General features: G+C 49.1%; 11 protein-coding genes across 11 annotated transcripts; 6 read left to right on the top strand and 5 right to left on the bottom strand.

The window, feature by feature from the left end:
• Window positions 1-317: 317 nt before the first annotated feature.
• On the bottom strand, window positions 318-1,928 carry CI109_106762 (uncharacterized protein; the record flags this gene model as incomplete). The annotated part of the gene is made up of 6 exons (XM_065967907.1): window positions 318-403; window positions 520-628; window positions 720-737; window positions 810-1,364; window positions 1,445-1,527; window positions 1,658-1,928. 6 exons carry the CDS (start codon window positions 1,926-1,928, stop codon window positions 318-320), a joined length of 1,122 nt encoding a protein of 373 aa, XP_065823979.1.
• Window positions 1,929-3,152: 1,224 nt separating this feature from the next.
• On the top strand, window positions 3,153-5,369 carry CI109_106761 (uncharacterized protein; the record flags this gene model as incomplete). Its single annotated transcript, XM_032002173.2, has 10 exons — window positions 3,153-3,183; window positions 3,331-3,793; window positions 3,851-3,947; window positions 4,006-4,054; window positions 4,116-4,502; window positions 4,569-4,631; window positions 4,698-4,916; window positions 4,982-5,056; window positions 5,132-5,205; window positions 5,295-5,369. The coding sequence occupies 10 exons, from the start codon at window positions 3,153-3,155 to the stop codon at window positions 5,367-5,369; spliced, it is 1,533 nt and encodes a 510-aa protein (XP_031863730.2).
• Window positions 5,370-5,586: 217 nt separating this feature from the next.
• Window positions 5,587-7,765, bottom strand: CI109_106760 (uncharacterized protein; the record flags this gene model as incomplete). The annotated part of the gene is made up of 11 exons (XM_032002174.1): window positions 5,587-5,723; window positions 5,800-6,022; window positions 6,085-6,099; window positions 6,179-6,291; window positions 6,400-6,468; window positions 6,532-6,741; window positions 6,955-6,998; window positions 7,082-7,154; window positions 7,240-7,328; window positions 7,468-7,570; window positions 7,660-7,765. The coding sequence occupies 11 exons, from the start codon at window positions 7,763-7,765 to the stop codon at window positions 5,587-5,589; spliced, it is 1,182 nt and encodes a 393-aa protein (XP_031863731.1).
• Window positions 7,766-8,980: 1,215 nt separating this feature from the next.
• Window positions 8,981-11,550, top strand: CI109_106759 (uncharacterized protein; the record flags this gene model as incomplete). Its single annotated transcript, XM_065967906.1, has 14 exons — window positions 8,981-9,115; window positions 9,210-9,355; window positions 9,436-9,489; window positions 9,602-9,710; window positions 9,784-9,900; window positions 9,973-10,045; window positions 10,102-10,166; window positions 10,240-10,279; window positions 10,353-10,489; window positions 10,553-10,632; window positions 10,708-10,955; window positions 11,052-11,267; window positions 11,340-11,485; window positions 11,545-11,550. 14 exons carry the CDS (start codon window positions 8,981-8,983, stop codon window positions 11,548-11,550), a joined length of 1,572 nt encoding a protein of 523 aa, XP_065823978.1.
• A 230-nt stretch (window positions 11,551-11,780) lies between these two features.
• On the bottom strand, window positions 11,781-12,647 carry CI109_106758 (uncharacterized protein; the record flags this gene model as incomplete). Its single annotated transcript, XM_065967905.1, has 4 exons — window positions 11,781-12,014; window positions 12,104-12,213; window positions 12,288-12,393; window positions 12,465-12,647. The coding sequence occupies 4 exons, from the start codon at window positions 12,645-12,647 to the stop codon at window positions 11,781-11,783; spliced, it is 633 nt and encodes a 210-aa protein (XP_065823977.1).
• A 250-nt stretch (window positions 12,648-12,897) lies between these two features.
• On the top strand, window positions 12,898-15,477 carry CI109_106757 (uncharacterized protein; the record flags this gene model as incomplete). Its single annotated transcript, XM_065967904.1, has 12 exons — window positions 12,898-12,940; window positions 12,996-13,024; window positions 13,094-13,218; window positions 13,284-13,585; window positions 13,636-13,652; window positions 13,704-13,715; window positions 13,825-14,016; window positions 14,072-14,239; window positions 14,288-14,308; window positions 14,380-15,077; window positions 15,137-15,282; window positions 15,335-15,477. 12 exons carry the CDS (start codon window positions 12,898-12,900, stop codon window positions 15,475-15,477), a joined length of 1,896 nt encoding a protein of 631 aa, XP_065823976.1.
• A 98-nt stretch (window positions 15,478-15,575) lies between these two features.
• Window positions 15,576-17,615, bottom strand: CI109_106756 (uncharacterized protein; the record flags this gene model as incomplete). The annotated part of the gene is made up of 9 exons (XM_065967903.1): window positions 15,576-15,665; window positions 15,717-15,906; window positions 15,978-16,033; window positions 16,099-16,329; window positions 16,404-16,476; window positions 16,547-16,889; window positions 16,974-17,073; window positions 17,135-17,401; window positions 17,466-17,615. 9 exons carry the CDS (start codon window positions 17,613-17,615, stop codon window positions 15,576-15,578), a joined length of 1,500 nt encoding a protein of 499 aa, XP_065823975.1.
• Window positions 17,616-18,296: 681 nt separating this feature from the next.
• On the top strand, window positions 18,297-20,023 carry CI109_106755 (uncharacterized protein; the record flags this gene model as incomplete). Its single annotated transcript, XM_032002179.1, has 8 exons — window positions 18,297-18,401; window positions 18,518-18,658; window positions 18,732-18,820; window positions 18,888-18,984; window positions 19,062-19,219; window positions 19,293-19,446; window positions 19,551-19,661; window positions 19,763-20,023. 8 exons carry the CDS (start codon window positions 18,297-18,299, stop codon window positions 20,021-20,023), a joined length of 1,116 nt encoding a protein of 371 aa, XP_031863736.1.
• A 125-nt stretch (window positions 20,024-20,148) lies between these two features.
• CI109_106754 (uncharacterized protein) lies at window positions 20,149-22,375 on the bottom strand (the record flags this gene model as incomplete). Its single annotated transcript, XM_065967902.1, has 6 exons — window positions 20,149-20,659; window positions 20,707-20,903; window positions 20,958-21,460; window positions 21,533-21,563; window positions 21,641-21,665; window positions 21,729-22,375. The coding sequence occupies 6 exons, from the start codon at window positions 22,373-22,375 to the stop codon at window positions 20,149-20,151; spliced, it is 1,914 nt and encodes a 637-aa protein (XP_065823974.1).
• A 419-nt stretch (window positions 22,376-22,794) lies between these two features.
• On the top strand, window positions 22,795-24,499 carry CI109_106753 (uncharacterized protein; the record flags this gene model as incomplete). Its single annotated transcript, XM_032002181.1, has 7 exons — window positions 22,795-22,891; window positions 22,950-23,041; window positions 23,101-23,323; window positions 23,377-23,550; window positions 23,614-24,035; window positions 24,099-24,310; window positions 24,385-24,499. 7 exons carry the CDS (start codon window positions 22,795-22,797, stop codon window positions 24,497-24,499), a joined length of 1,335 nt encoding a protein of 444 aa, XP_031863738.1.
• A 377-nt stretch (window positions 24,500-24,876) lies between these two features.
• CI109_106752 (uncharacterized protein) lies at window positions 24,877-25,969 on the top strand (the record flags this gene model as incomplete). Its single annotated transcript, XM_032002182.1, has 4 exons — window positions 24,877-24,914; window positions 24,981-25,122; window positions 25,205-25,359; window positions 25,453-25,969. 4 exons carry the CDS (start codon window positions 24,877-24,879, stop codon window positions 25,967-25,969), a joined length of 852 nt encoding a protein of 283 aa, XP_031863739.1.
• Between the last annotated feature and the right edge of the window lie 1,597 nt (window positions 25,970-27,566).

Below are 27,566 nucleotides of genomic sequence, written 5' to 3'. Positions count from 1 at the left end.
ATCTTACATGTGGATGTGCGAACTCGCTCGCAATCCTTTTGTCATGTGCGAATCGAAAGACATAGGTTGTTGTCTCCTTATGGTTCGTTACAGTATGCATTATGTCGTGTATAGTCAGATTCTCATTCAGTACGTACAATAACCCCGGCGACTTCCCTTTCATACTTTGAACACCTCACAAGATACCGTCTTGTCAATATCCTTCCCTCTTATTGTTAAGAAGCGCTATAAGATTGTCCATGATCCGTCCCGTAAACGTCTTATCCGTGTTTCCCTCCACTATACCTCGAAATACTTGTTGACAGTCCTTCTGAGGCTTATGTGGCACAGTGTCCTCCGTCCACCAGCAAATCAGCACCCGTCATGAACGAGCTCGCATCAGACAAGAGGTAGACGACCGGGCCTAGAAGCGTGAACTAGGCATCAGCACGCGAGCCAATGCAAGGTGCAGGACCACTCAAGTACCGTACACATCGACGGCGTGTGTATATTGACGCCGGAGTAGAACACACGGCTCACCTCTGAACTCGTCCGGGGTAGAAAGACGACCTAGTAATGATCCTTGGAGCCAGATCTGGTTGAGTTCAGGTTTCTCGTCGAGTTGAGCTGCGGTGAGAGCGGTCCGGATCTGGAGTCGAATCGGAGCGGTCAGCTATGTGACACAAGGGACGCTTCCAATAGCGCGCAGGGTTTTGTCAAAGGGAAGTAACTCGACTCACATAGCCAGGTGACAGGGACTACTCGAAGAAGAAAACCCAATTGTCAGCTATTGTTGATATCAATCTCGTCCAAGCCTGCTCCGCACTCACATTCACTCTGATGCCCTTCCTACTCCATTCCAGGGCCAAATTCTTCGCTAGCTGATTCACACCCGCCTTACTCGCATTATACGGTGCACATTCTATACCCAAGTTCGCGACTCTCCCACTCATACTTCCGGTCATGACGATACTCGCTCCTCCTATCCCTGCTTGTCCCTCCTCCGGACCCGGTTCCGGATGTAATTTGAACCATTCTCTTGCGAAAGCTTGAGCACAAAGAAAAGTCCCAGTGATATTAACATCTAACACTTTCCTAAACTTTTCGATCGAATAATCCACTGCTGGCATCATCACTTGTATTCCTGCACTTGTGAAAAGTCCTCGGATTGGTCTGTCCGATTCAGCATCTTTGAAAAGGGTTGAGAAGACGGTAGAAACTTGATCTTGGTTGGTGACGTCGAGCTTCGTATAGCTCAAAGAGAGTGCTTTGGACTCAGCGAGCTGGAGTGCTTTGTCCCATTGGGGCTGGGATGGTTCGGGGAGGACATCGAGACATGCGACGCTGGCACCGGATTCGAGCAAGGCGTGGGTCACTGTCAAGCCCTAAAGGTGGACAACGGTTGACGTTTTCGATCAGCAGGTGTTTGGGATAGAAGTCTTTGCGTTTCGCAGGCCCCACTCACCAAGCCTCGTCCACCTCCTGAGACGACGATTGTCCTGCCTTCTAGCGAGAAGAGTTGAGGGGCAGTCAGAGCAGCAAGCGGAGCTGGTTCATCAGACGATTCAGGATGTTCTGTCAACGTCAGCGGGGCACTTCGAGCGAGCCAAGTGAACGTGATTAATGATGGGCAAGAGCTGAGAAGTGTGGCACGACGACAGGCAGAGATCACACTTACGAGGTGGTGGTCCGCTCGCTGGTTCTTCGGGCAATCCAGATCTCTTACTCTCATCTTCTTTGACATGTTCCGCGACAGGTTTACCAGAAGAAACGGGTCTCGATTCATGTTTCGTTGGATGAGAAGCTTGTGGTCTGCTCTTATCTGCCTCGTTGAGTAAGCGGAGAGACGTGGTGAGCGGTCTTCGGGAGATGATAGTTGTAAGTGGGAGAGTGGTCGGTCGAACACGGACGAGCGGCTGAAGCGCATCGACTATTCTTGGTCGGAACATTGTGCTGCTGTGTCGAAGAACTGGTCGTTGTCGGTGAATATGCTTTAAAAAGGCACTACGGTCCGTATGCTTAATTGCTACTACAACCTGGATGGAGCTCGTATCGTATATATAGTCAAGTCTGGAGTGATTCCTACTTTTTCTCCTTCACTGGAATCTACAACAATGACATCAACATGATCACACTCTCTTCGTTCGTTTGTCGGGGTCATCCGACTTCCATTTCTCTGATGGAGATTACGTCAATCTGCCCTGAAATGGAACTGCGGATTCCAACATTTCGTCCCCTCTCCACATGTTTCAACGTGCCGAGTGTAAAGTGCTCCACTGGAGTCCTCAAGTCGTCATGCAGTGGGATGAACGGGGCAGAGGAGGTATTATAAGGGATCAGACGATACGGCCGAGCGCGACCGTCTGATCTGAACTTCGATCTTCTACTCGAATTCGGCCGGCCGGCAGCCAGCTGGTATGACCGTCCTAAGCAGAAGAAGGTCAGAGAGGGGGTTACGTCCGACAAGATGGGGTACCTACATATGCATGACCCACTTGCAGTCGTGCAGTTTTTTACACCAGTACGCTTGGATACATGCTATAACGTGTTGACATCTCATGTAATCTTCATGACGTCGGGTTGAACGCGTCGAAGTGGCTGATGATGACGACGGACCACTGTCGTGTGATGTGGGACTCACAAAACGTCGTCTCTCTGGATGCGATGTGGCTTTTGTCCTCCGTAGCCAATTACCGCTACACCGTAGCAGCGCCAGATTCGTCCTGGGTGGTATGTCGATTATTATGAGGGTCATAGCACGGCTCGTCCCTCTAGCGCACAAATAAGATAGAAGCATTGATCGTTGAAAGACCACCCGTCGCGCGCGGTGCGCAACACGCAAATGATGATCGTCGCTTGCATGCCCCATCTACGGTATATTGGTATAGGAGACACGTTCCTCTTTCCTCCGAAGAAATAGTGACGATCACAATGCTGGAGATGATGACGTGACGCTGGAATGACTATACGCTAACCAGAACTGAGGCTGTTCGGCGCTATCAAACTTCGCTGTATCCGTGGAGCATGCACGGCATTGCCGAACCTTATCGTTTGTCCAGTTACACTTTGAGATTGCTAACTATACTTAGCAACGCTAGCTGACAAGCTTATCAAAGCAGGAAAGATCCCCTCCACCTTTTTATTCGGCTAAAGTCAGTTTAAAGGTTCAGGAGATGGGCGATTACGCGCTCAAGTTCCGCCCGAGTGAGAAGCGGGGAAGCGGTGACAGCCGAATTAATGGAACAACTGATTTTGCCCTGACTGCACCCCCCTTCAGCGGGGCTGAATTTCCATCTCTTGATCAGTCATCAGTACCCAGGCGGCATCTTTGACTTTGGTTTGGACCAAAAGACCATCATCCACTTGTGTATAACCCATTCTTCTTCTTGTCCATTACTCAGAGGAAGAGCTTGTACATCATGCCCGAGATCATTGAATTGCCAACTCTACAACCGACCCATCATCGTTCATCGACTTCGCTCGAATTCGACTCGACCTCCATAATCGCACCCTCAGTCTCAGTTCAAACTTCCCAACAGCACCTCGATGATATCAGCTCTTTCTCACCAGACCAGGAGGTTCAGCTGAACCCCGTCGATATCCTTCCTCCCGTCGACGGAGGTCGTAGAGCATGGCTCTTCTTGATTGCAGCCACGGCGATTGAGATTTTGGTATGGGGTCTACCATTCTCCATTGGTATTTTGCACAATTATTGGACAAATACTCTGTTCAAGGGTCAAGGAGAAAGTACGATCACCTTGGCAGCTACGCTGCAAACTGGTTTCCTGTATATGAGTGCAGGACTATTCGGACCGTAAGTGGACGCCGTCTTCGGTTGGTTATGGTTGCTCATACAGGGTTATTGTTCTAGCTTGTTGACTGCTCTGCCGAGATGGCAGAAGACCATTCAGGTGCTTGGACTAGTAGCTGCGTCCGTGTCGATGATTACAAGTGCATTCGCGACCAAGGTGTGTTAATTTGTAGCGTACAAGTCTACACAGCTTTGCTGATCAATCTCCTTCTCAGCCATGGCATCTCATCGTCACGATTGGTTGTTTCTATCCTCTTTCAGGTGGTACGTCCCATTCATCATATTTGTACGTGACGTTTGTGCTTACACGAGGTGACCGACATAGCACTCTACCTCCCATGCGCTACACTCCTTTTCGAATGGTTCCAAGGCCGACGCGGTATGGCTACTGGAATCATGTACGCCGGAACCGGCATTGGAGGTACCCTCTTCCCCTTTATCATGTCCGGTCTCCTCGAGAAAGTAGGCTATAAAGCAGCGATGATTTCGATCGGTGTTGGATATCTCATTTTGGGAAGCATTGCCTTGATCCCCATTCGAAGACGTATCCCGTTATCGAGATACGAGCAGCAAGGTGGTGCTGGCAGTGAGGGGATAAGGAGAAGACCGAAGATCGATTGGTCGTTCATGAGGAGAAGCGCGATGTTGATGGGTTCCTTGACGATTCTTTTGACAAGTTTGGGTAACTTTATCCCGAGTTTGTGGTTGCCTAGTGAGTGTTGAAACAACGTCGAGGGAAGACAAATGTGGACACGCTGACGATGGTTTCGTCGTCCAGCCTACGCAGACGAGCTTCATTTGACTCGTCCAAGCGGCACTGGTCTCATCGCCTTGATGAACGGTAAGCATTCTATCTGACGCCCACATCTCAAGTTTAATACCAGGCTGAATGATCACTACCCCTCAGCCGCTTCTGTCCCCGGAAACGCTCTTCTCGGCTACCTATCCGATCAATTACCGCTCCATATCGTCGTCGTCGTTTCTTGTGTCGGAAGTGCTGCTGCATGTGCCTTCTTGTGGGGTTTCGGAGTGCATGAAGCGCAGCTAGTAGCGTTCGTCATTGTCTTTGGAGTATTGGGATTGAGTTTCTCAGCTTTGTGGTCAAAGATCATCAGTATCATCTCGAGTGAGTGCTTCAGGACCTCACATCTTGGAGCAGCAGACCTGATGAACAATTACCACGCTTTGTAGGAGACGATCCTGTTGCACCAACACTCATCTTTTCGATGTTCACATTCATAAGAGGCGTTGGCAACATCTCGTCAGGTGAGTTGGATTGGCAATTGTCATTAATCTAGGGTTACGGAATGGTGCTGAGCATATCTTGCATCCCATCGACAGGTCCGGTCTCTGACGCATTGCTTAAGCTCAACACATTGAAGGGTTCGACTGGCGGTTATGGGTTCCACAATTATGTAAGTGACGTTGATCCTGGCATACAGTGTAGCAAGCCAATTCGAACTTGACTTTGCGATAATCTTATTGCTGACAATCCGGTTTCTAGGGTGTACTTCTTGTCTACACCGCGGTCACTATCCTCAGTGGCGGAGCTGCGGGCATTATGTTGAGAGGGCGGTGAGAGTCGTCACGAGAGGTTACTGCCGCGGACCGTGTCTCGTTTGTGATCGATTGAACGTAAAGAAGGACATTGATGGCAGGAACGGATAGAAGAATATTGATAACAGTAACAGCTACAGCATGCATCACGATCTACAACCTTTGGAACTCCATTCTACTTATTTTCCGGCCTGATTTATGCTCAATAAGCGCCTACATTGAAGCGGATGAGAGATTCTCTAATTCCAGTATTTGACCTTGACGCCAGCAATGACAGCTTCGAGGTTCGATCGCTCGTCGCCATCTTGTCCCTCGCCGGGAGTGACGATCTTGTACCCAGACGCGAAGATGTGTTTCTGTCGTTCATGCACCCAAGCTAACGTGACGTCGTCACTCTCAATTTAGTGTCTTCTCGCTTCATGGGCTGGGCCGAAGAACAAACTCGCACTCACTGGCTACATCTAGAGGATCCTCTCTTTCTTCCAAAGTCTCATAAACACCTTCTCTCTTCAACAATGGACTGTTCTTGACGACTTCGACTAGGACATCGTTGTTGGGTCGGATGAAGAATAAGATTCCGTGACGATCGAAATGTCGTTGGTCGGGTGGTGGGACTGATACTCGATGGATGGATGATTTGAAATAATGTCCAGAGAGGAGGGAGAGCGTGTCGGCCTGTCGTTCACAAAGGTGTTAGTCACGATATACAGTATGTCCAAGCCTTGGTTCTCACTCACGATGTTGACGGTGATCTGTGAAGCGAAGGACGGTCCCGTTTTCTCATCAGCACGCAGTACTTTTCCTGTCCAGTATCATCAGTACCGCACTCACTGTACCGGGAACCGCTTTGACCCATTTGTATTTCCCATCTTTACTCAAGATCTGTAACCCTGCAACGGGCTGACGGAAGAGAAGTGTGATAGAGCCGAGATCTGTATGACCGGCTGTAGACGCGAATACAAAAGATCAGCTATGATCTCTCTTCTGAATGTCACGAAGCCAGTCGAGCAGATGGCAAGACTGATTCCTTTGGCGGTGTGTGACAAACTCACTCGAATAGAGCTCTTTCGCTTCCTTGTTGACCTCGTCCGATCTTGAATGGTATAACATATACCTCATATCTGATCAACGGATCACTATCAACATCACTTGCGCGACGAAATGTCAATCAATGTGCCACTCACGATCTTCTCCTTTCTTCTCATAATCGTGCTTTTTGGCAAAATAATCCTCATCTTCCAATTCTAGGACTATCGCAAAAATCTTCATCAATCGCTCGACGACGTTGGTATGCACTCGTTTTGCGAACGATTCGATGGTGTCCCAATTGGTTTGAATGAGTTGTGGGTGAGTTTCCTTGGCTGGGAAATCAGGGGTGAACTTCGGGATGTTGTCTATTATAGTGAGTCGGATCAGCATTCTCCGTCTGTTTGTTTGTTTGTTTGTTTGTTTGTTTGTTTGTTTGTTTGTTTGTTTGTTTGTTTGTTTGTTTGTTTGTGTGTGCGGGCATCTCGACCTGAGTCTGAGGACGGAATTGTGTTTGTTTGTACATGACATGCGAGAGGAACGGGAATGATTGGCAGTGACTACAACATGTGTCCACTTACACACTTCGATATTGTGACGAGGATGATGCTCTGTCTTGTCCGCTCTGCACCAGTGAGTTAGCTGAGATCAGAATATGACTGTCGCGCTACGAGCGTTGACTAATGGAAATCTGCATACAAAACTCACTCGTAAACGTGAGGACCGTTGTAGCCATTATACGAAGCAGCCTTGTGATTGGCAGCATACTTCAATTTCTCCTCTGTATCGATCAAACCACACATCAGTAACTGAGCGACTACCGGGCGGTTCCCCCTACCATTCAGGGCGGACTGAAGGTCACGCACCAAGTGGAAGAGAGAAGAACTCTTGACTCAAGTGGAATTGATAATCCACCTCTTCTTGTGAGATCCCAAAATCTGACACGTAGAAAAAGCTACAGTCGAGAGAAGGAAGTCAGTCAGCGCCACTTTCACTTCAGTTGACGATATGCGCTCTGTACGAGAGCTATGGAAACTTCAACATAGTCCCGGCTGGGGATGCATGGCACAGTACGAGTATAGTGTCGTACTTACCCAACGTTGTGTACGGCATATTTGAGTTGCTGCGCCAAAGCCTCTTTGCCCCCCGGCAGATCGAACTTTGACAAATCGAGATTGACGAGTTCAGCCCAGTCCACTGTTCAAACCAGGACACAAGTCATCAACGCTGCTCTCGCAAGATCATCGCTTCGTATCACAAAGTCCCGAGGTAGGAGGAACACATACCATCTGCTGTGGTCTCGGGAGTCTGAGAGTAGGGTGTGATGCCCTTTGGGAGCTTGTTGACGGGGTGAGCGTCGATGACCGGGGTATCAAGTGCGATAGGTGCCATGTTTGTGAGCGGGTCCAGGTTCGTGAGTCGAAAAAGAGGCGGAGTCAGTGCTTCAAATGTGACTAATGTGCAGTAGTGAGTACGGTGTGATGCACTTAGTTACTGTAGAATCAAGTTGAGAGTTACTACAAGAGGAGCTGCAACACACACTACCGAACTGTCCTTGGACTTGGGGTTGTATCGGAATCAGCCACTAACATCGGAATCACACCTGCTGGCGTGATCACTTTATCGCTTACCATTGCTTTGTCATATTATTGCCAAGCCCCACGTCCGGAAATAATCCATTCGGCCTTGTAGTCAGTGGTCGGCCTTCTGCAGACTTGAGCGCTGATACTGTTCTCGAGTGATTGCGAACGAGCTGTCTCAAAGTGGGGGGAGGGGGGGGGATGACCGTAACTTACCGTCCGTACATATGGTAACTTCACAGCTGATAACGAATGACGTGATCTATATATATCGGACATGTTAAACTTTGCATATTCTTACAAGCTTAAGTTGCGATCGGCCCTGTTCCACAACGAGGTGGATATCTCAATACAGTAGACAAACAATAACGGTTTACAGGAGGAGAGATGGATGATGAGATCGCTTATCTCCGTCGATGGCGACATACTGAACATCCCGGGTGGCGTGTGGCGTGATCCAATCTACTTCCTGGGCTGATCGCCGAACCCAAAATAACGGACCTCATACGCAGTTACTGTTCGGACCCTTCTCAAGCTGCAAGTCCGATGAGCCGTTGCCCGAACCATCAACGACTGGTACTGTGCTCGCAGGGCGTGATTCGGATCGGGTCAGAATGTCAAAAATTTTGGAGAATGTGATATCCCAAACTTGAGGGATCGAGATAAGGCTACTCGATCACTGTACATTAGCAAATCCACGGTGGTAAGCACTTGATTCCTCTGCCTGACACAGTCAGAAGAGCAGACCGAGTGTTGATGATACGAACATACGTGATCACTGCTCATCATATGTTGTGCGAATCGTGGGAACCAATCTCCGAGATGTCTTCGGGGAGTATTTTCCATCCGAGTAGTGCATCTATCACGCAAGGCAAGGTAGCGAGGTGTCAGAAATCTAAAAGCTCTTCAAAGATCTACAGAGACCAAAGGTCAAGACACTTCTGCCCCCTCATCTCTTCATCCATTCGTAGTAGTGGTTTCTACCAACAGCCTTGCTATAGTACAGTCAGTCAATCTGTAGCTCAAAATGTCGACTACTATCGCCCGAGACGAAGGCAGGCTTGACACATCGGACCGTGAAGGCTCTATTGATGACAAGACCTCCTCGGCCAAGGTGATCGAAGATCCCGCCTATTCTATCGACGAAGATGATGCAGGAAAGGTGAGTATATCCCATCGCATAAGATACAGCCCAGTACCGTTATCTTGACAGGTGATTGTACAACGCATTGCTTACACAAAGCTACTTGTGGCAGTTCCTTCGGAGTTACGATGTCGACTCGGTGGTTGCAAACGCTACTGAAGCCGACTACAAAGCTCTCGTTCGAAAGATCGATAAGAGATTGATACCCATCCTTTTCGTCACATACGCTTTGCAATGTATCGATAAGAGTTGTCTCGGGTGAGTTGTTGTACGAACAGTATTCGTACCGGTATGGGAGATGGGCAAGAGCAATACACTGACTGGCGAACGTTTCCCAGATATGCAAGTGTATTCACCCTATCCAAAGATCTACATCTCCACGGAAAACAATAGTGAGTGTCTCCAAAGAGTTGATATCTCCAGTGTCCTGTTTTAGTACAGGGCCGAAATTCAGACAACGCCCAGCTACCGAAGACTGATCTCGATATGAATTCACCATTGTAGCTCGTGGCTCTCCTCGTTGTTCTACTTCGGTTACTTGATCTGCGAATACCCTACTACACTGCTCTCCCAAAAGTTCCCAATGGGTCGTTTCATCGGAATCGCCATCATCGTGCGTGCTCTCCCATCCCCTTCAAATCGGTCGTTGTAGCAGACTAACTGACTTTGGTCTCGTCCTTCTTTAGGCCTGGGGAGGCGTATTGATCGCCACAGCTGGAGCGAAGAACTTTGCTGGCATGGCTGTTTTGCGTTTCATCTTGGGCGGTTTCGAATCGCTCATCACACCGACATTCATCTTGATAGTGAGTGTGGCCCCATCTGCCTCAATTGTCCTGCGATGTTGATCGGTCACTTACTCTGACTTTGGTAACTAGAACGGAATGTACTATACTCGTAAGGAGCAAGTACTGAGGACTGGTGCTTGGGCAGCGGCGAATGGTTTTGGATGTACGCCGAACTTCAAATACGGTGGGTAACGTCTTGCTGATCGATGCCGATTGTAGCCATGGTAGGAGGTATCATTGCTTTCGGGATGGGACATGTCAACACGGGTATACCTGGATGGAAGGTAGGTTTCACGAGAACAGTAAAATGAGAGACATCTCTTCGAAAAGGTGTCTGACCTCCGATTGGTGTAATAGTGGATCTTCGTCATCAACGGCTTGATCACCTTCTGCTGGGGTAAGTAATACTTTCCATTCTCAGCTCAGACGTCCAGTGAACGTGCCAACTGATTATCCCCTGTCTCCATTAGGTATCCTCGTCTTCCTTCTCTTGCCTCCTTCACCCATGTACGCCAAATTCCTCACTGAAAGCGAGAGGATCTTGGCAGTCCACCGGATCAGGACCAACAAGACTGGTATTCTTAACAGGAAGTTGAAGTGGAGACAGGTGAGCTTGATTGAAAACCTTCGTGGCTGGAATGTCACCAACTCCACCTTTCAACCGCTGTAGGTCCGAGAAGCGATCAACCCATTGGAAGATCCTCAAGGTCTTATTCTTTTCCTCATCATCTTCTGCAATGAAGTCCTGAAGTAAGTCTCTAGTCTCCATCTTCATCACCATCCTCCGAAAACAAGACTGAAGAATTCTTGCATCGATCGTGGTAGTGGTGGCTTCGGTGCTTTCGGTACACTCACCATCCAATCGTTCGGATTTGATTCTCTCCAATCGACTCTCATCTATATCCCACAAGGATTCATCAACATGTGTTCCATCTTCTTTGGTGGATGGTTGGCGCAAAAGTTGCCCAATGCGAGAATATACGTCTCGATCGCTATGCTCGTTCCGACTTTCATAGGTCTGTTGTTACAGATCGTTCTGCCAAGATCGAACGTGGCGGGTCTCCTGACTGGAGGTTAGTAATATTCAATCCTCTCCTCTCTTCGTACCCTATAGTACAATGACGGAAGATCCCACTGATACTAATAATACGCTTGATCGTTTCTTGCAGTGTACCTCTTCCCACCGTTCGCTACATGTTTGTTTATCTGTCTATCTTTACCCGGTGTCAATAGTGCTGGTTACTCGAAACGAATCACCTTGTCTTCTTATGCTTTCCTAGGCTATGCGCTGGGAAATATCAGCGGTCCGTTCATGGTCAAGACGGGAGAGAAACCAGCCTATCGATCGGTATTCATTGCAGATATCATCTGTATCGCGCTTCAAGGTGAGTAAGACATCACGTCACGTACTGTACCTGAAGGTGGAGCAAGGTTAGCTAATGTCGGATATGTCATAGCCATCTTCTTGATCATCCTCCGTCTGTACTACGTGAAAGAGAATCGTAGGAGAGACAAGTTGCTCGCAGAGGGTCAGGTACAGAATGATCCCAAGGATGAATTTGCGGATAAAACGGATCTTGAGTTGCCTGGATTTAGATATGTCGTGAGTTTTATCACAGTGGGGAGTCGAATGTGAAAACTGATATCTTTGACGCTTGATAGCTTTGAGCATACGTCAGGTTTGAAGGGGCGAGTGACTGTCGAGCCAGCAGTCTTGCAAGGCTAGCTGCGGGTTGGTGGTCGCGCGAGATTACGGATGTTGGTTTGGGAACGATTAGAGGTTTACTCGGTTTATCATAGACGATTTCATTACAATCAGTTCAGAGTGCTTGAGAGTCATGTCACTTTTCTAGAGTTCGACCATCATCACCGCGCGTAGTACAGTATCTAGCTCATGCTCACGCTAAGGGAATCCCTTTACTCCCTTTACCTCCCTGATACACCCCCGATAGCCCATTGTATTCCTCTCTAATCTCCTTCACTCGTTTCTCCATGGTGTTCTTCTCTCCTCCTTCCAGATCGTTGACTAGATCCGCAACTGATCGCGCGATCCAAAACGCGTTGGACTTGTTATACAGCGGTCGTTTGGCGAAGGCCTCCGGTGTCTCGGACGGGGTAGGGACTTTGAACACCTGTCGAGTTAAGGGAATCGAGTAAAGCTCAATCAGCCAACCATACAGCCGAACCGATGTCATCCGTTTCAGCAGTGGATATCACTCACCTCTTCCAAGATCTTGATATCGTGAGGTATATTGAACGCGTCCCTCGTATCTTCGTACGTGAATAGGAAATAATGATTATCGAACCCGGACCAAGTTATACCGGATAAGCCTGAAGACCAGAAGACTTAGCATGGGGGTCGATTGTCAGATAGGGGGTTAGCGATTGGGTTTCGCGGAACGTACAAAGGGAACATGGCTCATGTGTAGCGAAGAAGATACATTCTTTCGGTAGTGGTCTCTGATCTGCTGGAAGTGCGTAAAATTGTTGGATGCAATTTATCTCACCATGCTACGAGCAAGCACCCCGACTTTGCGTTAGCTGAGTCTGACGTGTGAAGAAGAAGTCGGGAGGGGACATACCAGTAACGGGCTGCTCGTCTCATGGTTTGTCGCAACTACCACTACGCTCAGATCGCTCTTCCGAAGTATCGCAGCTCCAAAGACTTTACTTCCCGACGCAACACCTTTCGCAGTGAGCGGGATGATCTGATCGGATGTCGTGCTCAAGAAAGCATCGAGAAGCTGCGCCGATGTCCAAGACATGTTGTAGGGTGTTGTATTACAGGTGAAGGATGCATACTGATTGTGGATACTGATGAATTATGTGTTGTTTTGAGGAGTAACAGCAGGTGAGGTGACGGCAGTTAAGAGTGAAAACCGGGATAAGCGGGGAAAGATAAGAACAGAACGAATAAACAAGATTGAGACATCACGCTTTCGGTGCTCCGGTTCGATTTGGTAATGGTTATTTACCACCTTTTCTTTAAAGCAAAACGACTTGATTTGACACTGAATGATCAAAGACCGGATGAGTAGTGGGAGGAAGGCGTATACTTGTAAGTAGTCTTCTCAAACTTGCATCTACGTTGTGCTAAACAACAGCTCGGCTAGGTGTCCCATGTCGCAAGAGGAAGATAAAGGTGAGGACATCTCATACGTGTGACATCTCGGACCGAGAAATACTAGCATGTGTATTATTGTACACGTAGTGTGACCGACATCGAATATGTGGACATTGTAGTCGGAAGAACATCGAATGCGAATGGCCTCCCAATGGAATCACATTGGAAGATGAAGCCAGTGCCGGTGAGGACGGAGGAATCGGGTCTATTCAGTATGTCTTCTCGGTCTTCGAGCTTCGTGGAGCTCGTTACAAGTTAGCTGATGCTCCATCAGCAGGTCTCCAGACTCGCGTCGCAGTGTTGATACATCGATCGTTACTGCCCATGCTGGCCCATCCTACCGAGGTACACCTACACCGATGGTGGACGTTCCCCACACGGTGGTGCACGCCGAACAGCTCGATCATTCTATCCTGAACGATCCGAGAGCGAGCCCTCTTGCTAGATCATCACAGTCTGCGACGAACCGAGACCATGAGCACCGCCGTACCTTTCCTTTCGGCGACGGCGGTGGAAGGGGATCTGGTGTGGGCGATGGGATGGTCACGGACGCATTGATGAGAGCACTACCCCAAAGAGGTGCGCCGGATGTGCGTTCCTTCGGTCTAGGCTGACCATATAACCTGTAGCTCAAGCGGACGCCCTGGTGAGTAGCTACAAAACGGACCGAAACGTACGCTGATCCTGCTTGTGCTAGTTGAGGATCTACGTAAGTCTTTGTTCTTGTCTGACAGGGTGGAATAGCTGAAAGTTGTCATCAGCTTGAAAGAGTCGAATGGGTGAGTACAGCCAGCTCACGACACGGCTAACAAAGTCAGATACATCACCCGCTTCACATCCCGACTTTTCTAGCGCGGTACAACAAGTTCTGGGCCATGGATTCCGCTCATCGTCAACAATCTGTCCATTCTCGCTGGCTTGCGTTACTCTACATGACGCTCTGCTTAGGAGACCATTTCAGCGATGAAGAACTGACCACGGATCCAACAATGGAAGGGAGACTATTGATTGTATGTCTGCTGTAACTGATGTAACAGGCTCCGCTGACTTGTAGTACGAACGTAGGCATGCGAAGACTCCCTAGCCCACTCAGACTTTCTCGATCAGCCTTCTACCGAGACTATACAAACCATCATATGTATGAACCTCTACCTTAACAACAAGAATAGGGTCTCTGCCGCCAGATCCTTGTTGGGCACTGCGATCAAGATGGCAATCACGATTGGCATGTCTGTGAGTCCATACTGAGAAGCCAAAGAGTTCCACTTACAGTGCAATCAGCGGATACCGGACGAGACGACCGTAAACGATCCTGACGGTGCGATAGAACGTGAGGTAAGTGGCTTTGTGAAGATTGCAACACTGATAGACAGCTTGGTCGTCGGCTTTGGTGGTCGCTTGTCAGCCAAGATGCCTACACCGCATCAACTAGCGGATTCACCTATCTTGTCAACCTCTCCCATTCTACTACCAGCATATTTGCGAATGTCGATGACGAAGATATCCGTGGAGGATCCGCATATCATTCCAAGCCAATCAACGAGATCACCACTTCCACCTATCACATTGCCAAGATCGATTTCGCACTTGTTGTTCGACGATTCATCGACGCGATCAACGCCAATTTCCCCGATGCTTCTTATGAGGATATCATGGATCTCGATGGTCGATTTAGACAAGTCTATCAAGGACTCCCTACTCAATTGCGTCCAGATCTACCCCAACCGTTCGATATCTCGTTCGCAGGATCGAGACGGTATCTGGTGGAACAACGTATTTTCATGGGTATCACACTGCATAATCGAGTCATGCGTTTACATCGTGCCTACATGGTTCGCGGCTATGACGATCCCCGATATGCTTACTCCACTAAAGTGTGCCTCGAATCAGCTTATGCGCTGCTGGACCTGGTCAGACAGAGCCCTCAGACTTTGTGCAGGTGGTGGGTCGTTTTGGTACATGTCTGGACCGGAGGGTTGATCATCTCCGCGGATCTTGTGAGGGGCTCGCGAGAGGAAACAACTCGACAACGTCAAAGAGATGGTGTCAAGTTAGCGATCGCACTTCTGGAGTGAGTTGACTTGGCCATTTAAGGACCGAAAATGGTGAGTATTGACCGATTCCACGTAGACCAATTTCAAGGACGAGCCCTGTCGCTTTGCGAGGCGTCAAAGTTCTCAAATCGCTTCTGAACCAAGTGAAGCATACTGAGAATCGCAAACGGAAACGACCAGTCGCATCGAGCTCTGAACCAAGCCCTCACGATCTCACAATAAGTATGTCGATCTCCTATGGGCACCGTCACAAGCTGACAGGTCATTGTTGCAGCGTCGATCGCTGAATTGGAACAACTGCTTCGGGACGCTGCTTCGCAACCTACGACATATACGACCACGCAAACACCTGCCAATGCTGTGCCTGATCAGTCTATCGACTTCTGGCAGTCACTTTTCTCGATGAATCAGTGGTGAAAGCCCTGTGACTTCGTACAAGATGGCTCATCGCCTTGCGGAGTAACCAAAAACATGTCTATAATCTGCATGCCAGCACTTCTCCTTAATACATTTAGTTACTTTTCCATGTCCAACTTAGGCTCTGAGTCATTTCTTGAATGCGATAGGTGTTCCACGGCCGCCTGAGCAATTCCACCCTCATTAGTCTACTTGGACCGAGTGGTTCAGATCGTCGAGTTCGAGCAAACGCCACTCACTATCTCTGTCTCTCCTAAGCTATGCGAACGCTTATCATCCCACACATATAAGGCCTTCCAGATGAGCATGACAACACCTCCCGCGAGTGCACAAGCACCACAGATGACGAGACCGTGTTTGTATCGAGGAGCGTCTTTAGGCTTGAAGACATTCGATCCGGCAAATCCTGCCATCTGAATGAAAGCAACACTGTGGAAAGTGGATTGGTTAGAGCGAACTCTGACGTATATATACACAGGTAGATGGAAGAGAACACTTACTAGCAGGCTAAAGCAATGGGTCGTCTTCGTTCGTCGAATCGGCTGCTGACCCACGACTTAGATGGAGGAAGATTGCCTATCAGTGCCTATATCAGGTCCGTGCCGGGATCAGGACACTCACCGCATTGATAGCTTGACCACAACCCATTGTACCGGCCGTCATTAGATATCCACCGTACAACACCCTCTTCCCCACGGAATTAGGAGCGAGCGCCAACCAAAGACTACCAGCGGAGGAGAAAGCCATAGCGATGAAGATGTGAATACCGCGTTCTTTGAGTTTGTCACTGCTGTATGCAAGGGAGACTGAGAAGACGAGACCGATCGCAGAGGCTGGTGCGGCCATTCCGTTCTTGGTAAACAGTGAGATGTCAGCTGAAACAAACTTTGCTGGTGCTAGTAGGGAAGAGGAATGGGGGGACATACGGCTGTGAACCCGGTGTAGCCTAATGATTTGATAACACTTGGACCATAGGTATTGATAGGTGTAAGGATGACACTGAGTAAGTGAAACCCATTAGCGTCAATATCACATTTGGGGGATACCAAGTGGATGTGGGAGGACTCACGAAGATAAGAAAGCAGCTGCACAATGACCATATAATCTCCAATCCAACAAGGTATCTCTCACGTCTACGAACTGCACCCTGCTACCTCTCTCGAATTGTTTCTTAGGATCGTCCCTCAGCACTCTTGCAGCGATGATTTGCGCGTCTCTCTCGTTCAAGATCGGGAATAATAGACTTTTCCCGCCCTCCATGGGACTTGAGGGTAGATAGAAGATGGCAATTATGGAGACGAAGATGGTCATGAGTCCTTCGATGAGGAAGAGCCATTGCCAGCCATGCCAACCATGTTTGTGGTTCAGGTTCTTGAGAATACCAAGGGCCAGTGGACCCGAAACCATACCAGCTATTCGAGCAAAGACACCGCTATCGCGATCAGTATTCACTTCTCATCATCGAGATGTGATATCATCAAAGCGCGGGAGCTCACCAAAACTATTAGCTGACCAGAAGATGGCGAGTCTCAAACTAAGTTCGCCGTTTTTATAGAAACGTGTGATGTACCAAGCCATACCCGGGATGAATCCGGCCTATCAAGGTACAGTTCAATAAGCAGAACGACGCCCAGGGGTAGATATGACGATGGCTCACCTCTCCTGAAGCTAACAAGAACCGAGTTGCATAAAACCCCGATTTGTTGGTCATGAACGCCTGACACATGGTGATTAAACCCCAGATGAAGATGATGCACGGGACCCATCTTTGTGGTCCAAATGCCTTTGCCATCATGTTGCTGGGAAGTTCGAACAGGACGAAACCTAATGTGAAGAGAGTTTGACCAATGTTGACGTTTGCAGTTGTTATTCCTAGATCACGAAGGATGGTATCGGTCTGTGCATTGCCAAGATTCGTTCGGTCCTGAAATGAGAACCAATGTCACTAGAGGATCTTGAAGGAATGGAAGTCACGAGTGCAAACTCACGAATTGCAGCATCAGGAAACAAAGGACGATAAAGGGTAGGACCCTAAAGTCGACCTTTCGAAGAGCACGAGCCTCTTCGTCCGGGGTATATAGGATGTATACATCCTCATCGTGATCTGTTGAGTGATCAAGAGTGGTTTGGGATGACATGATGTTGTTGTACTTGATTGTCAGCTCGTATTGTCAGAGAGATATTTGGTCGGTCGTTCGAAATCCCTCGCGCCTTCATATGCATGAGGTGAATCGGTCGGTCTTCTGACCCCGTCTTATATATCCTCGTCCTCCTTCTTCCTCCCTCAGCCGATCATCATGCGTCGCTATCTGTCGTGGTCCGCTTTTCACCTATGTTTGAAGATGGTCCGAGATCAGAAAAGATAAGAAATGTCGCCATCGAACAGCGTTTCAAACGCTGGCACGCAATCTAGCTCATTTCTTATCAAATCTATGGAGTACCGATCGGACTTCCGTCTTTGATTTACCACATCGAGTAAATCTAATGCGAACATTCTCAAGGTCCGCGCTTCGGAGCACCGAGAGCCTCCACTTTCCTTGTCCGGATTACCTGCTGCAGAGGGGAAATTGAAGATGACAAGGATGGATGGTGTGATTGTGAGATGTTCGGTGCTCGGTACTCGGTATTCGAGTTCGGCCTTGTTTCCTATCTTTGGACTTTGTCGGACAAACCATTAAGAGGGAAGTATAAGACAGAGAAAGTGAAGGTCGGGAATTGTAAAACGAAATGTCAACAAATATAGCACTACGCTTTCCCAGTCCCATTCGCAACTCACTAAAACCACCCACTCCGCTCTACACGCATTCAAGGTCATCAGGATGGACCAGAACATCACTCGAAGACGAGGAGTTGGTACGAGAGGTATCGACGAAAAGACAGCTCTCAATGGATATACCGTTATTGCGCCTTTGACCAGCAAGAAGGTGAGTTCAGTCCCTCCTTGATATCCATTCCCTCAGCTCCACTTCGGGAAGCCACCTGAACCTCCTATAGAGTGGCAGAAAAGGAGACTTAATACTGATGTTTCTCCCTCACTTAGGTATACCTGGTCAACAACGCCGGCAAAGCAGTACACGAGTGGAATCTCCCATATCGAGTTGGTCGATATGCCCGTATCTTACCGAACGGTAACCTCATCGTAGGAATGAAAGATCCCGAAGCACCCGCACCATTCCCATTCGTGAGTTATGATCATCCCATTATGGTGATGGCTTGATGACTTGCTTACGATACTCGTTAACGATGGTGACCAGTTCAACAAGTATGGTGGAGGTGTGTACATGGAACTTGATCCCGCTGGGAATGTCATTCATGAACTGCGAGATCCTCTCGGTCATCATGAGTGAGTGTCCACAGTACGACATATATTCGGCCTTGTGGAACTGATCATTCTTGCGTCGACTTTTTAGTTGTTTCTACGATGGAGATGGTCATTTCTTCTACGCGGGACTGGAAGCCTTAACATCCGAACAACAAGCTGCTCTCCCGGGTGGTGTATCCGGTACCGTACGTTGTAGCTCCTTACTTTCCTCGTACTCAATATAATATCAAAGCTGATTAATGATCCCCGCATCGGAAAATAGGAAGCGCCCGATGGTAAAGTCTACGCCGACACTATCCGAGAAGTGAAAGATGGTCAACTCGTTTGGGAATGGAAGGTCTCTGAGCATCTCGACCCGGAAGTGTTCCCACTTCAAAACCACTATCCAAGAGAACATTGGCCTTTGATCAATGCTATTTAGTGAGTTTTCCTACTTTGCGCGCATGAGGAGAGCAGATTCAGCTGACCAATTCACCTTATGGCACTTTGACAGCCCTTTGAGAGACGGCAATATCCTCGCTTCGATGAGAAGCGTATCAGCCGTTGTGATAATTGACAAAGAAACCAAAAAGATCATTTGGCACCTCGACTCGACAGTAGTTGCTCAACAACACTGCGCAAACGAGCTGCCTAATGGTAATATCTTGGTGAGTCTCCCTTTCAAATTTGAGATTCCATCCTCTGAGTTTGGCGGGCTTGAACCCCGAGTATGCGTCATGGCTCTTGCTTACTCGGTCCCGGTTTCTTGCAGATCTTCGACAACGGCGCTTTTAGACATCGAGAGAGTTTCCAATATTCTCGTGCTATCGAAGTCGACAGAGCTACCAAGAAGATTGTCTGGCAATGGCATGCTCCAACCAAGGTATGTACTACTTGGTATACCAAGACTTGCAATGTCTTCCAGTTGGCGACACATATACACGATGAAAGACTATCGAGCTGATATTATACTTATCGTCATAGGAAACGTTTTACACCCCCTTCATGGGATCTGCCCAACGCCTTCCCAACGGTAATACCTTACTTTGCGAATCCGCTTTTGGTAGAGTCGTCGAGATCAACACCGAAAACCAGCTGTGTTGGGAATACGTCTGTCCTTATTTCTCAGTCTATCCTGAGGCTGAGGCAGCCAGCACTTTCCCGAACGAATCGAACGCCCTTTTCAGAGCTTACAAATATGCGCCAGAGGAGATTCCTTGGCTCGACGAGGCCGAGGTTGTATAGGAAGTCTGATGCTTTGTCCGCGGCGTGGTCTTCACGCACGATACTACCATGCATATATGTACAACTTGTAAGGTATTTATCAGTGATTAGACTAAAGTAAGCAACGATTGTCGGCGTTCATGCTCCTACTCTCCCCCCGTTATTATACTTGTGCTACTCGCTCGAGTCTCGTGTCCAAGCAACGAATGTCGGACACTCCCGGATCTGTTCTGCCGCGTGGTCGTGGCCGCACTCTGCGACGGATCATTTCCGTCCATTGATCCGGCTCGTCCGTTCGTCCGCGAGCGTGCGGTCTCCTCCACGTCTTCCCCTCTCCCAGATACTGCTGGATAATTCCGGATCCACAAGTCCAGAAAGCCAACAACAGTCCCCTCACCTCCATCCCGATCCTTCTTTCCGCCTCCGGCTAGCTGTCGCATCGCCGCTGGAAGAGTTTTGCCTGGTGCCAGGCACATCTCGGCGTCTTCCAAAGGATCCGGACCAGAGATGAGACAAGGCGCAATGACGATTGCTAAATTGAAAGGCGACATTTTCGTGACTGATTCGTGTTTCGATAAGTCGTATAGAATGCGGACGACATAGTCGAGCACCGAACGGACAGCGGGCGACAGGGCAGGTATCAAGGTGGATTGAAGACTGACAAGGTGTCAGTGACAGTCGATTTTCATTATTCAAGAACTCACTCCGCTGATTCTTTTATAGATCGGACCTTGTCATATAGATCAGGACCGATTATGGGGGATGCCAAGTCTGTCAAGAACTTGCTTAAAATCTTTGGAGGTAGCAGTGGGTCTTGCCTCGCCAGCTCGTTCCAAGGAAGATTCGGTTGAGACTCGATTGGTATACCTAGAACGGCCACCAGTGATGACAGGAGCTCAGACTGCATGACACATCAGCACGAAGATATGTTTGAGTTGAGCCCAAAATGCCTCACGTTTGATCCACGTCGAAACACTCCCTCAGTCCGGACACATTCCGACAAGATCGCCTTTCTTAGCTGCACTAATAGTGGCGGTATCCTGCCTCCGCAATCGTTCACCAGACTAGTGACATCTCGTCCCCAATATCCAGCAGCGGTCGCTGTGTCGTCCATCATGCCGTTTGACTCGGCTCCAAATCCAAACGTCGGAATGGGCAGGTATGATGCTGCCGTGCCAACAGCCGACGAAATAGTTTGATATCCCCAGGAAGCTATACTGCTATCGCTATCGTGCTTCTTGATGGACGGTCGGACCGCTGGTGCTCTTGGTGTCCTTGTAGGAACGATATTTGGGTGACTTCGTAGTATGCGAGCTTCTGCTTCCAGTACTGGTAGACTGACGTCGATGCCCTTGAGCGACACCGAGTGAGTGTAGTGAAGTGAGAGCAGGGATGGAAGGGGATGCAGCTTTGGATATGACTTTGGCGATAAAAACGGGAGGATGAGAGGTAGCAGCGCTGCGTGTGTGTGTTAGTTGACCATTGTAATATCGTAGCAAGAAGGAAGTTGTGAAAAAGTGGAATACATACTTCGCGTGAAAAGGGAGGGGTGTACGATATACTACCAATGACGACGCTTTCAGCATTTTCCGACATATGGCAGGAGAGGAGTCGAAAACCCCAAGTTGCAGAACTTACGAGTCTTTTCAAATTCTTCCGGTACCTAGAGAGTCAATGAGTCAGCTGAAGCCAAGACGCTTGACAGAGACAGGAACCAAACACCCACTTCTTTGGGATCCGCTTCCACTTCCACACCCACCAAGCGACACCGGGCAGCTTTCTCGTTTCCTTTGCTTTGCCCTTGCTACTGGGATCTGGACTCTCAGCGGCGAGTATGACCAATACATACCCTCCCTCCGCTTCTTCGCCGACCCATGGTTCCAGACGTCTTAATAGGATGTTAAACAGCTCGTCGTTGTTCAAGCTGGGCGGTGCTCGATTGATATGCGCCAAGGAGAGTACCAGTATGTGATGGGGTGTCGGCGCAGGGTGAGTCGTCAAGGTTGGGTACAAGATCGAAGAGGTGTCCAGCGGCTGTGATCGTAGTTTCTGAGCGACGGATGATGAGGATACAGATTCCAACGATGTTCTAGGATGCACATCGGGATCCTTCGAGTTGAGTGATGCGCCATCCTCGTCCTTCCACATGGAAGACAGTCCACTCCTTCTCCAGACTTCCTTTCCTCCACGACTGACGAATCGCATCGTCTTTGAGGCGTACGAGTCGTCCTCTGCGTCTCGAGGTAATGTCGGTCTCGAGGTCGCGTTTGACAGCCTCGAAAGGGTCGGGATAAGCGGTGCTGATGATCGGGAGGAAGAGGAAGCTTGCAATGAACCGGTCACTGGTTCTTGTGGTGGTAAAGAAGCAGACATGATGCTGAAGGAAGAGAAGACCTGCGGTCTCAGAGGTGATGGGGTCAGATCTGGCTTCAAATGGTCCCGGGGAGAAGAGAGTGTAATGATGATGAAGATGATGAATTTAGAGTTGTAACTAGCTTACTCGTCAACATTACAATCAGGGTCCAGGCCCTCCCATGATCGAGACAAGTTTCCCACGGATACCAACAAATGCTCATTAACCCCGCATCGGGCCACGTGGTGAATCTGGATTTACCCCGCATCTCACCTCTATCATCACGCCATCGTTTGTTCTTCCCAAAAGTTCGGGACAAGCAGGCAACAACAATTACGATTTATCAAAGATCATCAGCTCACCTCATTCACCATCCATCTTCACTCTTTTACTCTTGTTTCCGTTCACTATATCGCCACCTGTCGACCCCTAATCAGCCATGTCCGCCTCAATCTTGCCCAAGACTTTCCCTTCTCTCGCTCGACTCGCTTCTTCCTCAGCTGGTGGAAAACACAAGGTCGTTGTCATTGGTGGAGGTAAGTCTTTGCTGCTGGGCGTTTGTATAGCACGACTGATGTTGAGCTCTCCTTGTAGGTGCTGGTGGTCTCGCCGCTGCCAACCAAATCTACAACGCCTTCAAGGCGCAGGGCAACACCCTCGCCGACGGTGATGTTGCCATTGTAGATGTAAGTGTATTTTATCGATTGCACGCTTGGAGAATTTAGCTCACACTCTAGCTTGCTAGGCCAACCAAAACCACGATTACCAACCTGGATGGACCATTGTCGGTTCTGGTCTCGCCGCCAAGGAATCGTACAGACGTCCTCTCGCTTCTCTCATCTCTCCCAACTTCGCCCACATTCCTCAAAACGCCTCGGGTTTCGAGCCTGGAGCCAACCAGGTCGTTCTTGCCGATGGTAGCAAGCTCAACTACGATTACTTGGTCGTCGCTGCCGGTATCCAAATAAGTACGTCCATATTCCGCACTTACCCCTACGAACATTGGCTGATATCGCAACAGACTTTGACAAGATCAAGGGTCTCTCTGGTGCTCTCGCCGACCCCTCAAAGTCCAAGATCTCGTCTATCTACACTTACGAGACAGCCGACAAGGCTTGGGATTTGGTTCAGAACTTCAAGGGCGATGGCGAGGCTATCTTTACGCAACCTTTCGGTGTTGTCAAGTGTGCAGGTGGTGAGTGGCAGTCTTTACGGGTCTTTCACATTGTTGAGCCTAACCATTCTCTTTGCCTCACAGCCCCCCAGAAGATGGCATACATGTCCGATTCCTACTGGAAGTCCGCAAACGTCCCTGTCCACTCCACCTTTGTTACCGGTATGCCCTCCATGTTCGCTGTCCCTCACTACTCCAAGGCTCTTGACGCTATCCGACAGAAGAAGGGTATCGACGCAGAATTCAACACCAACCTCGTAGAGGTCCGACCAGACGACAAGGTCGCCGTGTTTGAGGTGCTTGCCGGCGACAACAAGGGAAAGAAGATTGAGAAGGAGTATGGAATCCTTCACGCTGTCCCTCCTATGGGACCCTTGGACTGGATTAAGAAGTCTCCTTTGGCAGACTCAGTTGGATGGGTGGATGTCGATCAGGGAACTCTTCAGCACAAGAAGTACGAGAACGTCTTCTCGCTTGGTGACTCTTCTTCTCTCCCCACTTCAAAGGTGAGCAGTCTCCTCTGTATAGCTACCATCAATGTCAACACTGATGTCGTGCTCCCAATACAGACCGCTGCTGCCATCACTGGTCAAACCCCTGTTCTCACCCACAACCTTGTCACTCTTATGGAGACCGGCAAAGTCGGAAACGCCATCTACGACGGTTACACCTCTTGCCCTCTTTTCACTGGTCGAGGAGAGCTCCTACTCGCCGAATTCAAGTACGGCGCTCAGCGAAAGGAGACATTCGGCCGATTCATCGACCAATCAGTACCTAACAGGTAGGCTCCGCTCACATCCATCACTCGGGTATGACATGCAGTTGGACGCACGCTGACATATCCTCATTCTACAGACTCTTCTACCACCTCACAAAGGACGTCATGCCCAAAGCCTACTTCTCCCGAATGTTGAAGGGCAACTGGTACGGTCCCCGAACCGTTTTCCCTCCCCAATTCCTCCCCTCATAGACGATACATCGCACGTTCGTTACGGTCGATTAGTTGTATCCCTCCCCTAGAAAATAGAAGGATAGCGGATTATCTTGCATGCACTCTGAGATTATCTTGGTGTTTGATGTTATGACTTGGGAGGAGGTGCTGAAAGGATGGGTGTTTCATGCGTCCGGTGGAAGACGAACGTTGGTGGTCGTTGCGATAGGCAAAGATGTCGATGAAAGGGAGCGACTGGTTCAGTGTAGCAGAATTCGAGATCTGTCACGATATAAGAGAGATGGACTGAACGCGATATCACTCATTTTTAACAACTAACCGTCCAATTACCTGGCTGACCTCAACCTCAACCGCTACACTTCTCATTAAGCCTACTACTACTTATTCGCACTACGATGTTACTCTACCTTGTCCGACATGGCCAAACTGCGCTGTAAGTGTGCTGGACATACTGGGTGGCGAAGGTCTCTTTGGACTGATCGTTCAACCTAATGCACAGCAACGAGGCCGGGAAAGTTCAAGGACTTATCGACGAGCCCCTCAGCCCACAAGGCCAAGACCAAGCTCGAAAGCTGGCTCAGCACTTGAAGCTGATCCCATTCACAGAAGCCTGGTCAAGTCCCACGAAGCGAGCTCAGGAGGTGAGTGTCCGTTTCTTGTCGCCTCCGACCTCTTGTGTGGCATTGGGATGGGATCGAACCTTGACACACATGCGTCTGACAGACTGCCGAGGTCATACTCTCTGCTCAACCTCGGGCGAAGGCGAAGCTTTATATTGATGGTCGACTTCGCTCACGCGCTTTTGGCACTGCTGAAGGCAAGCTGTGGGATGAGGTGTGCTGTCGTTTGTCGGAATGTGGAATCGAGCCTGAAGAACAGTAAGTGGGACTCCCCCTTCCTTCCGTGTGCTGTATCTCGGCGAGTGTGATATAACCAATACTAACTGCTGTGCTATGTCGCACTGCCCACAGGCTCTTGAGTCGCCTCCATGATTGGCTCTCGGTGCTTGTCCGAATGCACACGCCTACCTCTTCGACCGCCACAAGCCCAACTTCCCCGCTTTCGCCTGTGTCTCCACTCCCCACTGACCCATTCGACACACCCTCCATCGTTCGTTCACTTCCACGTCCTGGGATCGCTCGCACTCCCAGCGCATCAGCTAGTTCCGGTCTCGCCGGAAAGAACGGCATCGTTCTCGTCGTTACTCATCAAGCATGTCTCAAAGGTTTCCTCAGAATCCTCACGCGTGATGAGCCGAAAAGTCCCATCGATCTACATGTACCCGATAGTCTGACCATCAATACTGACACTGACAAGGAGGAGAAGATGGAGATGGTTGTTGGCAATGCGAGTGTGGCTATTGTGAGAGTGTGGTGGGAAGACGGGGAGGCAAGAGGGAGATTGGAAGCGTGGGGTGATGAGGATCATCTTTTGAACACAGACGGAGATGAGGAAGACGTTTGGGCAGAGGATGCAAGTGGCAAGTAATGGCTTGACCGACCTGTCTTCAACAAATGTTTTCGTGTAAATATCCGACACTCTTCTCGCGAACTTATAGTATGAACTGTCAGAGATTTATCGGGCCTCTTTGTACATCTTGTAGATATCTCTTATAATCACCTATGAATCTATTCTACGATGGGGTATCTTGTTTTGAGAGAGTAGTACATATTCATTCTTACAAAACAAAATAGGCGGTTGCACAGTTGTTGGGTTGATGCAGATTGTGGCTGAGCTGTTGTATTATCTTTTTCCCTGAGCATCCTTCTGCTACACATCATACCCGGAAGTTTAGTTCTTAGTCCTTCATGCGCTTGACCATTGTACTTGGCCTTCTTCACATGAAACGACTATTGGGACCCATCACGAGCTGCGATCCGACGGTTCACGGACTGTCACTGAGAACGCTGCGCTGTGGTGTGACTGTGTGTCTCTCATTGCTTTTAGGGTGCAGTTACTTCAGGAGGCGTTTGGCACTACGCATCGCTGCGCAACGCCACGACTTGCCAGCTTGTCGCGAACAGTAACTAACCTGATCGAGTGGCTGAGCAGTGGCGACTACCTGACAGCTTCACGCGACGATACTGTAGGGTCATTTAAGCAAAATTCCAGCTGCGATATCAAGTTCGGAGCGGTGGACGTATCGTGTCCGAGATTCACGCATGTCTGAAGGCCGATCGTGATCGAGATTAGGCGACAGGGCAGGCACAAATACCTGTATGTTTCACGACGCTATGGCAAGTCGAATCGAAGCGACTCGCGTTGGTATGAGTCATGTCATCTGTTGAGCTCTGACTGGGTCAACCTTCTACGTCGATCAACAGCCTCTCGATCGCGGCTGGCGATTGACCGCACTGCGCTTCTCGACATGACCAAATAGCTCACAACGCCTGTATAACCACAAGGAGTGATATTTCGTCTAGCGAAGACCTGAACGTCCACGATCAGGTGCTATAAAATGACATGAGGGGGAGCAATCGCCGTTCCACAACAAGTGATCCAAGGACGAATCGAACAAACAATGCCACTACCGATCTTTCAACCAGCTTGCGTCATCAAACCATCGGATTCAAATTATATTTTTGAGCTAGCGTAGTGGCCGTCGGTCCCGTTAGCAGTGAATACATCATCGAAACTCGGGGTACAAGCATACAAGCGTAGAAAAACCAAACACGACCCCGAGTTACGTACCATGAGAAAATGATCCTTCTTTGTCACTCTGGAAAGTTTAACCTTGGTCAGATGCCACAGAGCAGGGGGGTTGACGTAGTGAAAACAAGGTTCGATTCCGGTCGCATGTTGCCGTCATCTTTTATCTCTTGTGTGTGATGGTCTTTGTGATTGCATGATAAGTGCTGTAAATTCCCAACCTCACCTTGAAACGAGTAAGCTTACTTTGGGAGTCACATGTACTTCAGAAACAGAAAAAAACGTAGTACATATGTCTCATAGGCGTCGTCGTTGCATACAATAGAATCCGTTAATGACAGCAGCAGGCGCGAAACACATTTGGATCCGCTTACTTCCTCACCCGGGGGGAGGTCGATATGCTGACCCAACTTGTAACGTGTAAGCAAAACGAAAC

Source organism: Kwoniella shandongensis, chromosome 13, assembly GCF_008629635.2.
Source record: "Kwoniella shandongensis chromosome 13, complete sequence".
NCBI classification, from domain to species: domain Eukaryota; kingdom Fungi; phylum Basidiomycota; class Tremellomycetes; order Tremellales; family Cryptococcaceae; genus Kwoniella; species Kwoniella shandongensis.
Note: the sequence above shows the minus strand (reverse complement) of the source record. Positions and strands in the feature narration are given on the sequence as shown.